This window comes from Sceloporus undulatus, chromosome 5, assembly GCF_019175285.1.
Source record: "Sceloporus undulatus isolate JIND9_A2432 ecotype Alabama chromosome 5, SceUnd_v1.1, whole genome shotgun sequence".
Taxonomy (NCBI): Eukaryota; Metazoa; Chordata; class Lepidosauria; order Squamata; family Phrynosomatidae; genus Sceloporus; species Sceloporus undulatus.
This window is the reverse complement of record NC_056526.1, coordinates 135109774-135127505: the sequence shown is the minus strand read 5'-3', so window position 1 is coordinate 135127505 and position 17732 is coordinate 135109774. Positions and strand designations below refer to the sequence as shown.

Below are 17732 nucleotides of genomic sequence, written 5' to 3'. Positions count from 1 at the left end.
AACTTGAAACATTTGCTTCCAACTTCTTATTGACCACCATTAAAGCTTTATAATTTCTGTGTGCCTAAGAGTTACTAGCTACTTCTTCAAGTAAAACACATGTCTGTGCTGCATACAAATTGGTCTTGATTTTCCCTGTCTCCTAGATCACCTGCAATGGCTGGAGGATTATTTGCAATTGAACGTGACTTCTTTTTTGAACTGGGTCTCTATGATCCAGGCCTACAAATTTGGGGTGGTGAAAACTTTGAAATATCTTACAAGGTAAACAACAAAGTGAAAAGAGTTGGTAATCATCATTCTTTGCATGTAAAATGCATGAATACTCTTCAGTCCAGTTTTTATATTCCTAGAATCAGGGACATAGCCAGGATTTTGGGAAAGGGGGGGGGGGGGGCCAGACAAAGTCCCCCCATTATAATGGGGCTTGGGTGCAGCGGCGCAGCAGCACACCCCATTCATTTTAACTAACAGAAGGGGGGGGGGCCCAACCCCCAAGACCCCCCCCCCCTTGGCTACGTCCCTGCTAGAGTGGTCCAGGATCTTCAGTCGCATTCTCTTTTCAACTCTGCTGCTGGTTAGTGCTACGCATACAGTTATGTCAAATGGCACTTCTACCTTCCATTGTATTTTTACAGGGTAAAGTCTAGACCTTATTTTCTGCAGGACTCTCCCTCCCCCCAGATGTATCTCTGATTCAGTGAGATCATTATATATGCTAAATATACATAGATTATATGTGCTTTTCTGGATGCAGGGCAAAGGCATGAAATGAGTTCCTAATATTACCTGCAGATATGACTTCAGAAATTGGCTGAACCCAGTTAAGAAGTGATTTAGTCTTGACTACTTCTTAATATTGTGTGCTAATTATTGTACAGTTTCCTTTATAAGTGAAATGTAAGAGCATTTAGCTGTAGGACAATGTTCGGGTTTGATATCCTGACAGGGAAAATGAAAGTGCTGCAAAGTAATAATGACTAACCCTGACATGGAATGTGTGCAGTTTGGTATAGTACAACTATTTTCTGACATTTCAAATCAGCTTGTAATTGTCATGCCTCTTTTACTTGTTTGCTTTAATTCATTTCATTTAAACTTTTAGATTTGGCAATGTGGAGGGAAACTGCTATTTGTCCCTTGTTCTCGTGTTGGACACATTTATCGACTCCAGGGATGGCAAGGGAATCCACCTCCAGCATATGTTGGATCATCTCCTACTCTAAAGGTGAATTTGTATCTTTAAAACACTGTTAGCATTTCATTATTAAATTAAAAATCATGTTTCTGTTATGTGCCCTCACATCATTTCCCACTTGCAGCAACCTTAAAGTGAGGCAAAAAGCAAAAAAACAATCACTGGGTTTTCTTGGCAAGATTTGTTCAGAGGAGGTTTGCCATTGCCTTTCCCAGAGGCTGAAAGCATGTGACTTGCCCAAGGTCATCCAGTGAGTTTCAAGGCAGAGCAGAGAATTGAACCCTGGTCTCCAGAGTCGCAGTCCACTACTGAAACCACAATGCCATGCTGGCTCTCATAAAAAAATCATATTGTAGTTGCAATATGAATATATGTGTGACTGCAGCAGAGCGTGAAAATAACACATTTCAAGTAACAGCACTGCATTAGTTTTTGAAGGTAATGAGGGATTACCACTTTTATTTTGGAAAAGTTATGGCTCCTAATGTTGTTAGATTTTTAGTATTACGAATAGCATTTAACTAATTACTTTGGATGATTATTTGGGGATAGGGCATTTGGTGGCATTTTTTATTTTTAAACATTTGAAAACAGCTAAAATTTAATACACTCATAATGTTTTAAATAAAGTGGAAAAGGCAGTAGATAATTATTAAAATTAAAAGAAATCAGTTAACACAGAGTGGTTTTATGGTTTGAGCGTTGGACTATGAGTCTGGAGACAAAGGCTTGAAATCTCCATTCAGAGGAGTCTTTCCGGGGAAGCCCTGTGGTAGGCTTGTCATGGAAATGACTTGAAGGCATACAACAACTAACATGTTGGTTTTTGAAATAGCTATTCTGAGCGCTAGACTGCAGAGACACTCACTAATCACTACATCAGTTGGTAATTCAGTTGTCTTGTCAATATTCTTCATCTCCCAATTTAAAATGTAACTTTTGCAGTGTTTAATTAGATGTGAGCCACTCCAATTAGATGTTACTTAAAGCAGTTTTATCTCTGAAATCAGTTTTAATAATAGCATATTATTGAATTAAAGACAATAAAATATAATTGCATGGTGAATACTAACAATCTTTTTCCTTCCAAACATTACTCAACTCAATGGATAGTTGAGGACACAAACACAATGTTGTTAAAGTAAGATATTTATCTTTTTTTTGTTTGTTTGTTTATAAAATCCACATGTTAATGTTGTATGTGTCCCCCCCCCCCCATAGAATTATGTCCGAGTTGTGGAGGTCTGGTGGGATGAATACAAAGATTACTTCTACGCTAGCCGTCCTGAAACAAAAGCACTAGCCTACGGTGATATTTCTGACCTAAAGAAATTTCGTGAAGATCACAGATGTAAAAGTTTCAAGTGGTTTATGGAGGAGATAGCTTATGATATAACTTCTCACTATCCTTTACCACCTAAAAATGTGGAATGGGGAGAGGTAGGTATAATACTTTGGCAGGAATGTGTGTGTGTGTGTGTGTGTGTGTGTGTGTGTGTGTGTGTGTTTAATGTAAGCCTATATTTCAGAATGACCTGGGATGGATCATAGGCCTTTCTTTTACACTTTTATGCTTATGGTAGCAAGTTAAGAGACAGTATTAAAGTCAATATTTATTAACCTTAGGGCACCTAAGAAAAAGACCAATATATTCCATATTTTGTTCCTGTTGTTTTTAATTTTATTTTGGAGACCCGAACATGCTTTCATTATACCAGAATATTTTCTGGCAGCTGCTGTTATGATGAGAGACTTTTTATACCAGCTCTCCAGTTTGGTTTATTTTAACCCAGTATAAAATGGTAAAGAACAGGAACAAAATCGGGGGCTTTTCAATCAGTTCAGGTGAACCCCTAGTGTGTATTCTTCCTTTTGAGAGTTCAAGCCTTCTGAATCTAAATAAAAACTTCAAAAACACTGGTCCAAAATCACTGCAAGTTTTCATACTAGAATTGGTAAAATCTCTAGCATTGCTTCCACATAACACTTAAAATTACAAATCGGATGTGGATTTTGCCAGTTACAACTGCATTAGCATCACATTTGTTTGGAGCTAATTAATTGTGCTTTATCACACACAGGTTTTAAACCACTATTTAATTAGGAGGGAAGCGGCATCAGCTACACTGATTGCACGACGCCACTTCCCTCCTGTAGCTGCCCTGTCCCCCAGCCTTCCCTTTTCGTTTATGGGGAAACGCATCTATGAACTGACAATTGTGTGATGTACCAGGCACAAAAAACCATTCCCAGGACTTTAACGCAATTGGAAGTCACACGGTATCACTGTCCCCTCCTCACCCTTGCTATTTTTAATCTTTTCCCCCTTAGGTTTTCATGCAATTCTGGAGCCTCAAGGAAATTTTTAAAAAGATTAAAACATTAAATCAGAGCTGCAGAGCTCCGAAATTGCACAACAAACATTGGGAAAAAACCCAAAAAACAAAGAAATGCGGGGGAGCAAGGGAGAGCGGAGTTAAGGGAGAGGCTGGGAAGGGAGTGCAGTGAGGGCAGGAGCGCCCCCCCCATCACACAAAAGAATTGCAATGCAGTAAAAGCAGCAATAAAAGCAGTACATTGCCATTTAAAAAAAAATTCCCTGTGATTACAGCGAGAAAGGGGCTGGTGTGATAAAGCACTTACTATCAAACATTAGTTAAGATTGCTGTTCAGGTGTGTGAATAGGCACACATACGCAACTTGCACAGCAGAAAACTATGGGAATGCTGTTTCCCACATGTTTCTTGTTTGTGCATTTTGAGCCCATTTTTCCTAAACTTGATCAACTAATAAGCTTCCACAGAAGTTACTATGCTAATTACTGTAGTTATAAAGGAAAGCGGTCAAAGAAAGAAAACATTGCCACTATATTCATTGCTCATATTATTGGCAGCCCATAAAAGGATGTGGTGTTACACCTCTGTTTTATTTTTCCAGATTATCAACTTGGATTTTATTGAAATATTTGTCCTGCCTGTCATCATAGAATTGCAAGTCTACAAAATTTAGAAGCTGTGTGGCATTCACCAATATATAGCATGATGATTCATGCCCAGACCTCTGACTAGGTTAATATATTGCCTGAGTTGCACTATATCAAAATAAAGGGTAGCAAGAGGCATCCTTGCAAGGGTAAAACATATGTTTAGGGGGAAAGGTGAGCCAAAGTACATAGTAAAAAAGAAAGTTAAAAATTCCTTTGTTGTCCTTTATCTTACACTGTGCTGTAAATGCTTTCTATTTTAAAAAAAATGTATCAGTCAAGGCCATCATGTTGCAGCATATTTGAAGTATTTCTCTTTAAACGTTGCATGATTTTACTTTTTTTCTTGGTTTTCCTACATGGCTTGATGGACACTTTAGGTATAAAATCATGTGAGTTATGATACTCTGTTGCAATTAGCCCCATTTCATTTCACTGTGGAAAGCAGGAACATAAATCTGACAGAATTTAGTGTTTTCTTAGCTTTTGAATTAAGTTGCAAGTGATCAGGGTTCACAAGGTTGTTTTCTGTTTGTTTGTTTTTTGTAAATTCTACTAAACATTTCTTCAGATTATAGAAAAAAGGGGACCATGATGTTAATTTATTATAAGGGGCATTAAGATTTTATTTTGCCTCTTTAAAATAATCCTTGATATTTTGTATACCTCTTTGTATGTCACCAGTAGAGTAACCTGTTTGTGTTGATTCAGAAACCTCTGAATGTTTCATTTTCTCATAACACTATTTATTTTTCTTTCTAATTATATTTTGAAATATTTAGCTAAAATATAAACTGTAAATGTGTTTCAGATTAGAGGCTTTGAAACTGCTTACTGCATAGATAGTATGGGGCATACCAATGGGGGCTTCGTGGAACTTGGACCATGCCATAGAATGGGAGGAAATCAAGTAAGTAATCCCAAAGCAAGATGTTTTGTATTAGAAGGAATGCCAAAAGAACATTCCCCTGTGAATTCTGTATTACCAGAAATAGTGTTAAATTGATTGAAGCATAACTTCTTTCCCCATTCCCCAAGTCAACTCAGAGCACTGGGAGCTGGGCTACCAGCCTTGTCACACTAATACTGAAGTTACTGTGACCTTATGTCTTATTGCTAAACATGGCTTGTTTTGAAATACTCCTAGTAAGGAAATACTGTGGTTAACAATGTAGTAAGGAAATACTCCTAGTAAGGAAATACTGTGGTTAACAATAGAGTTGAAGGTATTCAGAGAATAATTGGTTCAGCCCACTACCATGCTAGTATAGACAACTACAACACTGCTGAGATATTTGTTTAAAGACCTTCAAGAAGGTCTTTATGTGTATTTATATGTCCATTGAGATGATTCATACATAGAATAATAGAGTTGGAAGAGACTGCAAGGGCCATCCAGTCCAACCCCATGCCATGCAGGAAATCCAAATCAAAGCATCCCCAACAGATGGCCATCCGGCCTCTATTTAAAGACCTCCAAGGAGGGAGATTCCACTACAGTCCAAGGGAGTGTGTTCCACTGTCGGACAGCTCTTACTGTCAGGAACTTCTTCCTAATGTTGAGGTGGAATCTCTTTTGCTGTAGCTTGCATCCATTGCTCCGGGTCCTAGTCCTTTTCTGGGTCCTTTTCTCCTGGAGTAGCAGAAAACAAGCTCGCTCCCTCCTCAATATGACATCCTTTCAAATATTTAAACGGGGCTATCATATCACTTCTTAACCTTCTCCAGGCTGAACATCCCCAGCTCCTTTAGTCGTTCCTCATAGGGCATGGCTTCCAGACCCTTCACCATTTTAGTTGCTCTCCCTTGGACATGCTCCAGTTTCTCCACATCCTTTTTAAATGGTGGTGTCTAGAACTGGACACAATATTCCAGGTGGGGTCTGACCAAAGTAGAATAGAGTGGCACTATTACTTCTCTTGATCTAGACACTATACTTTTATTGATGCAGCCTAAAATTACATTGGCCTTTTTAGCTGCCATGTCACACTGTTGACTTATGTTCAACTTGTGGTCTACTTGGACTCCCAGATCCCTTTCATACGTAGTTTCATTCAGCCAGGTGTCGCCCATCCTATATCTGTGTATTTCATTTTTTTGCCCTAAGTGCAGTATCGTACATTTCTCCATGTTGAATTTCATTTTGTTAGCTTTGGCCCAGCTTTCTAGTCTATTCATGTCATTTTGAATTTTGGTCCTATCCTCTGGGGTATTAGCTATTCCTCCTAATTTGGTGTCATCTGCAAATTTTATGAGTATGCCGCCAATTCTGTCATCCAAGTCATTGATAAAGATGTTGAATAGCACTGGGCCCAGGACAGGGCCCTGTGGGACCCCACTGGTCATTATATCCACAGCATTCCCTTCATCTACCAAGTTGGTAATTTTATCAAAGAAAGAGATCGGATTTGTCTGGCACGACTTGTTTCTCTGAAAAACCATGTTGACTCTTTGTGATTATGGCATTGCCTTCTAGATGTTCACAGACTCTCTGTTTAATTATCTGTTCTACAATCTTTCCTGGTATTGATGTCAGACTAACTGGACGATAATTGTTGGGATCCTCTTTTTTTCCCTTTTTGAAGATTGGGACAACATTTGCCCTCCTCCTGTCTTCTGAGACTTCTGTTCTCCAGGAGTTTTCAAAGATTATTGCCAATGATTCTGATATTACATTTGCCAGTTCTTTTAATACTCTTGGATGTAATTCATCTGGTCCTGGAGAATTATATTCATTTAGATTAACAAGGTATTCCTGCACTATCTCTTTGCTTATTCTGTGCTGAAATTCCCCTATTCTGTCCTCTGCTCCATTATCCTCAGGTTGAGCAACCTTTTCCTTTTCTGAGAAGACTGAGGCAAAGAAGGTGTTGAGTAATTCTGCCTTTTCTCTGTCTTCTGTTAGCATTTTGCCATCTTCTCCACACAGTGGCCCTACCATTTCCTTTTTCTTCCTTTTGCTGCAGACATATCCAAAAAAGCCCTTTTTATTGTTCTTAACCTCTCTAGCATGCCTGAATTTATTCTGTGCTTTGGCTTTTCTGACTACCCCCCTCATGTGCTTGCTATTTGTTTGAATTCCTCTTTGGTGATTTCCCCATTTCTCCATTTCTTATACATGTTCTGCTTAAAAGAGCTCAGATGAAAGTTCCTTATTCATCCATCCTGGTACCTTGAGACACCTCCCATTTTTCTTCCTCATTGGAACCGTTTCAAATTGTGCCTTCAGTATCTCCCTTTTGAGAAACTCCCATCCATCTTTAACTCCCTTATCTTTTAGTATTCCTGACCATGGGATCACCCCCAGTATTTCTCTAAGTTTACTAAAATCCGCTCTCCTAAAATCTAGAATGTGTGTCTGACTATGCCTGGCTTCTTTCCATTGTATAACAAACTCCAGGAGAACATGGTCACTTCCACCTAAGGACCCCACCACTTGCACTCCATTAACTAGGTCATCCCTGTTGATTAAGACCAGATCCAAAATAGCTGACCCCCTTGTTGCTGCTTCCACCTTTTGGACAATGAAATTGTCTTCCAGGCAAGTGAGGAATTTGCTAGACCTTGAGGATTTAGCTGAGTTTGACTTCCAGCAAATATCAGAATAGTTGAAGTCCCCCATCACTACTACATCTCTCCTTTCTGAGTGTGTAGTCATCTGTTCTAGAAAGGTATCTTCCAATTCCTCCGTCTGACTCGGGGGTCTGTAGTAGACTCCCACAATAATATCCTTGTTGTTTCCCTCCCCTTTAATTTTTATCAAGATGCTCTCCACCTGGCTTTCCTGACATATAAGGCTATTCCTCCTTCTTTCCTGTTTGGCCTATTTCTCTTGAAAGGTTATACCCCTCTATTCCTACATTCCAATCATGACACTCATCCCACCAGGTTTCAGTGGTGCCTATTATAGCATATTGGCTTTGTTGTACTAGGAGTTCAGGTTCACCTTGCTTATTTCCCAAACTCTGTGCATTAATGTAGAGACATTTAAGACCATGTGTTCCCTTTACTTGCTGCCTGTGCAAACATTTTTTCCTCCCGCTGGTGGGTCCTTGCACTGTTTGTCTTGTTCCCTCTATGACAGTTCAGCTGTTTTCTCCATCCTTTTTGCCTTCCAGAATACTGTCTCCCTCCACCACATAACTCAGTTTAAAGCCCTCCTAATCAAATTCTTGAGACTATTGGCAAAAACTTTTCTGCCAACTGGTGTGAGCTGCAACCTCATCTCTTGCCAGAAGTCCTTCCTCATGGAACCTCAATCCATGATCCAAGAATCCAAACCGTTCTTGGTGGCACCATCTACGGATCCAGTTGTTAACATCCGCTATTTTCTTTTCCCTTCCTGGACCATGCCCTTTGACTGGGAGAAGAGATGAAATGACAATCTGTGCATCCATCCTTTTCAACTTCCTACCCAAAGCTTCATAATCCCTTATGATATTCTGAAGGCACAGCAGTATCATTGGTTCCCACATGAACCAAAAGAAAGGGATAATGGTCAGTAGGCTTGACAAGTCTTGTCAACCTCTCTGTCACATCATGGATCTTTGCCCCAGAGAGACAGCACACCTCCCAAGACATCTTGTCAGGCCCACAAACCACTGGTTCAGTACCTCTCAGCAAGGAGTCCCCCACTACGACCACACGCCTCCTCCGAGGCTTAATAGCAGCTGTTCACTTTGGTGGTACTCCCCGAATCCCCTGGTCTGTCCCTGAAGTCTGTCCCTGCTGCTGTTCCTCATCATCCTTGATAACAGAAAGAGGTTCAAATTGATTCTGTAGCTGCAAACTCCCAGAACGTTCCCTGGTTTCCCCTACTTATGTGTGTGACTTCTGTAGTATGTGAAGTGACCTCCTCCTCCTCAGCAACGTCCTCTGCTTGTTTCCCATCCAGGACCATCTGGTCCGTTCTGGTCAAGAAAACCTCTTGCTCCCTATGATGCTGAAGTGTAGCTACCTGAGCCTCCAACTGCTGTACTTTCGCTTCTAAGAGGGCCACTAACTTGCACTTAGTGCAGGTGAAGTTCCCCACATGTCTAGGCAAGAATACAGACATTCCACAAGTGTTGCAGGTGATTGCAGCAGGTCCCTCAGTGTCCATACTGAGAAGTCTTAAGGAGGCACTGAACAAGACTGTGGGCTTCCCCTGCTAAACACCAGTGTAAAGAACCCCTGTGGGCCTGGCCTTTGGCCCCAAACTGTGTTAAAGAACTCAATCAGCTGGGACTCTAGTTATGTACAGTGCTCCTGGCTACTAGCTCCTACGAGAGGCAGTTTCAGATGGAGCGATTATAGATTCCTTGCATGACGCTTGAGATCCATCTTGTAGATACCAATGTGCTTCTCATCCTTTGCTTAAGTCCCCTTCAGTTCCAAGGTGCTCTAGGTCTCCTCAGTGTTGATTTAAGTCTCCACCTAAGAAATGGCCTGCAGATGAGACCCACTCTCAGCATGCTACTGTCTCAGTACCTCCACCCATTCACAATCACAAGTGCAAAAGCAGTCTTTCTACAGCCTAGGCTTCTCCTTTAACTACTTCTAAGACCCTTCCTCATAGGTTGGTTTCACAGTAGGGTTCTTCTGATTCAGACCATACCTCTGACTCTTCAGAATTATCTGTGCAACCCTGAGATATAACCACCCAACTTTGTACTGTAATGTGTTCCCAACTGATGATGGATAATCTTTTGTAGACCAGATGTTGAGAATGGCTTGGTCACTCAGTCTGCAGGTACACTCCAGGTCTTGTAATGAACCACAAAAAACCCTATCTGGAGCCATCTTGGTGGACAAGGTTTTTATGGATGTACTTGGATTCTTGGTCAGAAGCTGCCTTCCTTCCCAATGAAAAGACCCAAATTCTTCAAATGCCAACTCTTAAGATGCTTGCGCACCAGGAAGGTTTTGCTCAAGAGGTCTCGGTGATTCTAGGTCTTGTGGCCTTGACAATTAGTGTGGAGGCTGCAGCCATGCTGGACGCTGAAGGCTTTTGGGGGTGATAGTTGCCTCAGCAGCAGTCTGTGAGAGTGTGGAGGGGAAGAGCAAGGCAGTTTCCTCACGCACACCAGGTGTCACCAAGCTCAGCAATACCACTGGACACAAGGTCAGAGGCAAAAACTGCCTTTGGGAGGTCTGTGCCTTTCCTTGTTTGGCATGACACTCCCTTCTCCTATGGTCAGTAGCTTACTAGTGTCCATATGTGTTAGTCACAGAGACCACAGAGAAGAACAGCTTGCCTACCTGTAATTAGTTGTTCAAGTGGTCATCTGTGAACTCATAAACTCCACCCCTCCTTCCCTCATTGTAGATTGCTTCTCCTAAGCTTCATGGCTACTGCTTTGCAGTCCAGGGAATTGAGAGTTTAGGTGAAAAGTGTGTTATTAGAGTGCATGGAGAGTTAGTGGGGCTATCGCCAAAATGCTTACATAACAACTCTAGAAGGTTTTCAGCTGTGCATTTATGGGAGTTCATAGATGACCACTCAGAGAACCACAGTTTCTTCTACAATATGCCTTTAATGCACAGTAGCAATGCAGGAAAAGAAACCAGCAGCCCTGACCCTTCTAATTTTATTCAGGTGGATTAATGAATGATTAGAGTGGTGCTGTTTAACCAGGAGATATGTATCCAAATTCTGTTACTGCTACAAGATGCTATTTTTGGCACTAACATCTGTTGAAGGTGCATATGTCTCATAGAGTCCAAAACACATTGTAGTTATTGATGTTCAGCAGTTTAGAATACAATGTAGATTAGAAAACTACAGAAGCCATACAAAAAGATACATACTACAAATAGCAATGTAAAAAAGTCATTGTTTTCCTATTGAGAAAGCAAATACTGAATCTACAAACTTAAAAGAATGCTTGCGTGCACTTTTAGCAATGCTTCTGGAAAGCTTGGCCACTTGATAGGACATCTTAATGGGCCTTCCATCTCCTAAAATCCAAGGTGGATTATATACCACATTAAGCAATTGAAGGGAGCATCCCCATCCTCTAATTCCACCTACTGGTACTCCATATCCACCTGCACTTGCTTGTCTTGAACTTCTGTTGCAGTTGTTGAGAGGTGAGATACTGGCTTACGCAAGGCTTCTTGTGTGTAGTCATGTCCAACTCACAGTGTTCACTTCTAGATCAGTGATCTCTATAAAATTTGAAACAAACACCTTCCCAAACTGATGCCTTCCAGATGTTTGTATTTCATCTCCAGTCAGGACTTTTCACTGGTGTCTGTTTGTGGGATATAAATGGGATGGATAAAATGGTCAAAGATATATTTTAGTCTATTATATATGGGGGTACCCCCCATAATAGACTCTAATTATTAATTACTTTCAACGTGTTGCCCAATGACTGTTTTGTCAGGTTATACTTAAGTTTCAGCATACACTTTGGTTTTTACAGAAATGTTCTGTCATTCTGTTTCAATACTTCTTGCATATGGCTTGTCTGAATTTTATAATGCAAAGAGTTAACATGTTATTTTTTTCCAGTACATATCTGTAAAATGGTGCTACTTAATTCTTAACGTACGATGAATACTCAAATTTTAATATTACTTGCAGGTAATAATGTTTTCATGCATAGAATTACACTGGCAGTATTGCAATTGTTGGTGTAAAATATTAAGTATGTTTAATGTGTTATTTTTGTTTGATATTTTTCATACTAGCTGTTCAGAATTAATGAAGCTAACCAGCTCATGCAGTATGACCAGTGCTTGACTAAAGGACCTGATGGATCAAAAGTTATGATTACACACTGCAATCTAAATGAATACAAGGAATGGCAGTACTTCAAGGTATCTCACAAGTTCCATTTAAGATTAGGAGTCAAGGGAAGTCTTGATGTTAATTCTGATTTGTGACATCAAGACAGTCTTGACCCTTAATGTATATTATAAAGCAGTTGTTCTTAATCTTTTTTTGGTTATGGACTCCTAGTACTCTGATAAAAGCTGTGGCTATCCCTCCCTGCATAAAAGCATACACAACATTTTGGCTGCAGTTTATTTTATTGCATGGGAAATTTATTTTATTCACATAGATGAGTCTGGAATTAAATAATTACAGTACAGTTAACACTTGAAAAAAACTAAATGTTTCCTTTAAAATGTACCATGATCTGAAAACTTCAAAGTAACAGGAAGAAAATAGAAGGAGCAGAATCTTTTTTCCACCATCTGTGGACTTAGCTCATTCACAAGGGAATTTCAGGAGGTTTATAAACTTACTCATAAGGAAGTAAGGCACCGGGTGCCAGAAGGATCTGGGCATGTAGTAAAGAAAGATACAAAAGAAAAAGGATGGCTAAACTGAAAGACAAAGAGAAAGAGGGAGAAATAAGATGATCTTGGAAAGCAGCAGGAAGCACTTCGTGAATCTGATAAAGTAGGATTAGTTCGTGAGGAATGCGGTGGCTTAATTCTGATTTTTGAAAGATCAGAAGGATAGCAATTTGAGGCCTGTCACTAGTCCCAGCTTCTGCCAACCTAGCAGTTCGAAAGCATGCAAATTCAAGTAGATAGATAGGTATCACTTCAGTGGGAAGGTAATAGCATTCAGTGCCGTTATGCTGGCCACATGACCACTGGATTTGTCTTCAAACAACACTGGCTCTTCGGCTTATTAACGGAGATGAGCACCGCCCCCTAAAGTCAGTTACAACTAGACATTCATGTCAAGGGACTATTTTTACCTTGCCTTTAGGATTAGTTTACAAATGCTTATACTACCAACTAATCTTAGTTACAGTCTGTCCTCGCCTTACACGGGGGGATCCGTTCCGGATCCCTCCGCGTAAGGCGAATTCCGCCTATGCTCGAGCCCCATTGGAAACAATGGGGCTTGTGCACAGCGGTGCGGGCACGCGCGTGGCGCAACGGGCGTGCACACCCATTCAATTGAATGGGACACACCGCCCCTTCCGCCGTGCGCACCCCGCGGCTTGAGCGCGTATGCTCAAGGCCGCGTATGGTGGCGCGAGCGCGCTGTACATGATTCTGTGAACTCTTTGGATCCTGATCCAGACAAACACAGCTGTGTCTTTGGGCTTTATCACACAGGGGTTTTTGCAGCTCTGATCCGATGTGACTGCAGGTCCAACGATGCGAATTCATGTGATAACGTGATGTATTATCACACGTGATTGCTTTCTATGTGGGGTTGTTCCAAGCCGCTTCCACAGTGAATCCAAAATGACTCCTCATTTTGATGAATTTGGTAACAAGCAAATTCACAGAAGTTGCTTCCAAGCTCACTTCGAGTTCATTCCGAATTGGTCTGATGTGGAATGCAACTTTGCTTCCGTCCTGGTACACCCTCCCCCCAAAATCTTCAAGGTCCCACATTTCCCATGATGCTGTGCTGCAATTTTGCCCTATTTTCTTCCGGTGCTCAGAAGGGTACATTTAGATGTAGATGACAGGTGACTGCTTCCCCTTCGAACGGGCTCTGCATTTGAGTTCCATTCTCATGTGTGATAAGGGCCTGTGTCTTCTACTAGCTTATTAGGTAGTTTGAGAAACAGGTGAGTGCAGAGGTGGAATCTAGAAAGAGTTTTTAAAAAGTATGGGAATAAGTAATCACCACGGATGTTTACTATGTAACGTACAATAGCACAATTATTGTGGAAGCTTGCTTTGAAGTCTTAGTGATAAAGCTTTTTCTCAGCTTGGCCACAGGGTGTGGGTGTGACAAAATCACCATGAAAAATCAGTGGCGTTGAAAGCTAAACATGGTGCATTATTTGCTGCTGGGGCACATAAGAAAGAAGACAATATCACTTCCTCTCTTCCAAAATAACCTGTGTTCATACAGAACACTGCCTTCCTTTCTCCTTTTCCTATTGTAATATTCATTTGTTTTTGAATTTTCTGTGCTTGGAGTCAGGAAGGCAGGAAGACCAGTAGAATGCCAACTCTAGCTTTTCTACTATCTAGAGGTCCTCCAAGAGTTCCCCTTCCCCAGAGGCAAAGGGGAGAGATGCTTCACACTCACACAACTAATTTCACATTTATTTGGAGCTTGGGCTACAGGATTACTGATGAGCCATGCTGTCATGGTTCTCTACAACACCATTTATATTAATTCTCCTTATATATCCAAAAATTAGAAATGGTACCTCAACAAATTAGAACAATAGTTTCAGGAAGACTGAGACAATAAGAGTTTGCTATTAAGAAGTAATGTTTTATTTTTATTTTGCTTCTGCTTTCCAGAATCTACATAGATTTACGCACATCACTTCAGGAAAATGTTTGGACCGTTCTGAGGTTTTACACCAAGTATTTATTTCAGAGTGTGACTCCAATAAAGCAACACAAAACTGGGAAATGAACAATATCCTTAGTGTGTAGACAAAATATCCTGAATCTACCTACTGAGAAAATTAATTTGATTAAGAACTGAAGATAGCCTGAAAACTGCTGCAAACTATTAACTTTGTACAGCTGAAGCCTGGAACCTCCTGACTGGGATGAAGGACATAGGTGGACTGTGATAGATTTATCATCTGCAGTTAATGTTTACAAAAACTGCTCTTACCTTAAACTTTAATAGTTGTTTACATCTCTTCTTTGTTTGTTTTAGGATGTTCTTTTATATAAAAAAATATTTTAGTTGATAATATAATGTGCTTTTGACTCTGTTTCTGTTTTATTGAAACAAAGTTAAAAGTGCTGGCTTGGATCTGAAGTAGCGTGAGGTTGCTTCCACTCGTACAAGAAGGTATTTCTGCTTCCAGTTTTGGCGGCAGCCCTGGCCCCAAAAAGCCCCTCCTGAAGGACCTTTTTTTGGAATGGCTGTTTGGTGTAAAGGGCTGGGAATTGGCAACTTCCCGTATGTGTGTAAGTGCCTTCCACTTGTGCACAAGCAGGGGAATTGGATCCAAGCCTTTGCTGTTTTTTGGGATTACACTCAGGGTTCTGCAGGCAGTTCTTTTTTTCTTCAACACTCACACTTGAAAAAAGGTTAGAATAACCAGATTTTGCTGTAACATGAAATTATCAACCTGTTGTATGTTGTTTTGATTTTACATCTTACCAAGCACTGCCACAGGTTTTTTTTGCCAGAGTGGCCTTCTTTCAGTCATGCTGCTTTTTTGAATGGTATATTTTCAGCATATTTAGTGTCTTAATTTTTCCTTCTTAGTTAAAAAAAAAAGCATTTGTCATAGTATGGGTATGTTGGGGTGTCTCCTTTTGATCAGAATGGGTTAGTAATGCTCTCATTGTAGTTTCACAAATTTCCAGCACTAACTGTTGAACTCCTTATTCCACACCAACAGAGGTAACCAAGAGAGGCACAATTCATACTAGGAATGCTGTGTGCGGGTCAGCATAACAATGCTAAAATATCATTGGAACCTTTTAAAAGAGGATTCCATTTAGTATACTGGGAAGCACTTAAATCCATGAACCACTTGTGTGATACAGCCTTACAATGGCTAGTTATTTTGGAGTATCAAACTGAACCTGAAATTTAGCACTGATACATTCAGTGGAAGCGAGTACTGTATATTATAGCTAAACAGATAAAAGCATTGACTTCCCTGCTGTATCATGCCTTATGAAGCCTGTCCAAGTTGAAATATGTCTATATCTGCACAATGCAGACAGAGTAAAAGTGATTTTGTTCTTACTTTTATTATAATAAATAGAAGTCGGCTGAAGATATTACAAAACCTTTAAAATTATTTTACAATTACATCATTTACTGGATTATTGCCAATTAGATAGAGATCCATAGATTAGAATTGGGCAGATGGGTAGAATGCTTATTTTGTGAAGAAGGGTTGTTCAAATGTTCTTTTCCTCCAAATAATTAAGAGGATGTTTGAACCTTGGAATTTATTTTGACATTTACATTTTTGTTATCCTTGTGCCATAACATGAAAAGAAAATCAACTTATTAAGATGTTTAATTTTATACTAAAAGTAAAATCAAACCATTTGGGGGGAAATGTCATTTCAAAAAAAGATCTACTTTAGCACTTAATCCTAGCTTCGAGGGTAGATATCCCACAGAGATGTCTGTAGGCTTATTGTGATACTGTGTCTCAGTGAACAGTTGGGTACTCCCAAATTCTACTCAACTAACTATAAAATTGATTTTTTAAAGGAGTGTTAGTTCAAAATTAAATTTCTAGGTAAACTGAATAAAATTGCAAATGTACCTTGGCTTCAGTGTTTAAACTCTTCGATCGTTATATCAACTTGTAAAAGTGGGTAATGGAAATACTTGTTATAAGGCCAAATTTTGGTCGTTAGAAGACCAGATATGTATAATTTGGATTTTCTTCTCTGACGCCATTTTTCAGGCCTCCTTTAAAAGGTGTGCATAATTAGGAATAGAGGAGGAAAAACTGGAAAAAATGGTTACTAAGGGTGTAGGGCACATTTACTGTTTTGTGTACAGAGCCTGATTTTCTTTTCTGTGTGACAGATATTAATTTAATCACATTACTATGCATAAGTGAGAAAGATTGCACATAGATTGTGCAGGTGTGTATGTTTTAAATGGATGTTGTGTGCAATTGCATTAAAATCCAATACTGTGTGTGAATATGAATCTGTAATTTTACACTCCAAATCTTACAAGAGAACATAAAGCTGTTACTCCCAATGACTTTTTCCTACTGTAACCTGCTTTTGAAAAAAGTAGATCCCATATCCTTGCTTTGTAAGTTGATCACTATGCATTTCTACACATTTTATAAATTTGATTTATGCAGATTTTGATACACTGTATGTTTCTGTAAAGATTGTAAAAATCTTCAACAGTTTTACTAGGGATAAATTGGAGGTCTTATGTATATCTTAATTCTGGATTGCTTGTTTTTTTAGGTGAGGCAAATAAATTTTAAAATGTGGGTTTATTATATATTTGTACCAAAAGTTTGTTTTTCCCAAGTTATGTCTCTTATCAAATTGAACCATTTAGGATATACTATATATCTTAACTGGAGCATGTCCAAAGGAGGGCGACTAAAATAGTGAAGGGTCTGGAAACCATGCCCTATAAAGAACGACTAAGGGAGCTGGGGATGTTTAGCCTGGAGAAGAGAAGGTTAAGAGGTGATATGATAGCCCTGTTTCAGTACTTGAAGGGATGTCATATTGGAGGTCTTTAAGCAGAGGCTGGATGGCCATCTGTCAGGTATGCTTTGATTGAGAGTTCCTGCATGGCAGGGGGTTGGACTGGATGGCCCTTGTGGTCTCTTCCAACTCTATGATTCTATAATACATATATGATTGTTAAGATTTTATTTTTTTCTTCCCATGTTGTGTGTTGGGAAAGCATTCTGTAATTCAGGTGTAGGGAAAATGCAAACCATAGGTAAAATATCCATCTTTTTTTAAAAGAATGGATGAATAAAGTCATCCCCATCTGGGGATAAATTAGTGGTTCTGCCTCATTAACCAATTCCAAGCATGAACACACACACACAAATCTCATACAGAAATTTAAACCAAGTGACTCAGCCCATGAAATCAGTTACTTGGGGGATGCTACAGCCTGCAAGTGGGTATGGGACAAATTTGGTA

At 39.8% G+C, this 17732-nt stretch overlaps 1 protein-coding gene across 4 annotated transcripts in view; it reads left to right on the top strand.

The window, feature by feature from the left end:
- The window catches only part of GALNT7 (polypeptide N-acetylgalactosaminyltransferase 7), a 61929-nt gene extending 44862 nt beyond the window's left edge, over positions 1–17067 (top strand). For all 4 annotated transcript variants that reach the window (XM_042468410.1, XM_042468407.1, XM_042468408.1 and 1 more), the window contains 6 exons: positions 147–264; positions 1106–1228; positions 2420–2638; positions 4993–5091; positions 11859–11987; positions 14406–17067. In XM_042468410.1, coding sequence (XP_042324344.1) covers positions 147–264; positions 1106–1228; positions 2420–2638; positions 4993–5091; positions 11859–11987; positions 14406–14543 — 826 coding nt within the window. In that variant the 3' untranslated portion in view covers positions 14544–17067. The remainder of the gene's footprint in view (positions 1–146; positions 265–1105; positions 1229–2419; positions 2639–4992; positions 5092–11858; positions 11988–14405) is intronic.
- Positions 17068–17732: the final 665 nt, after the last annotated feature.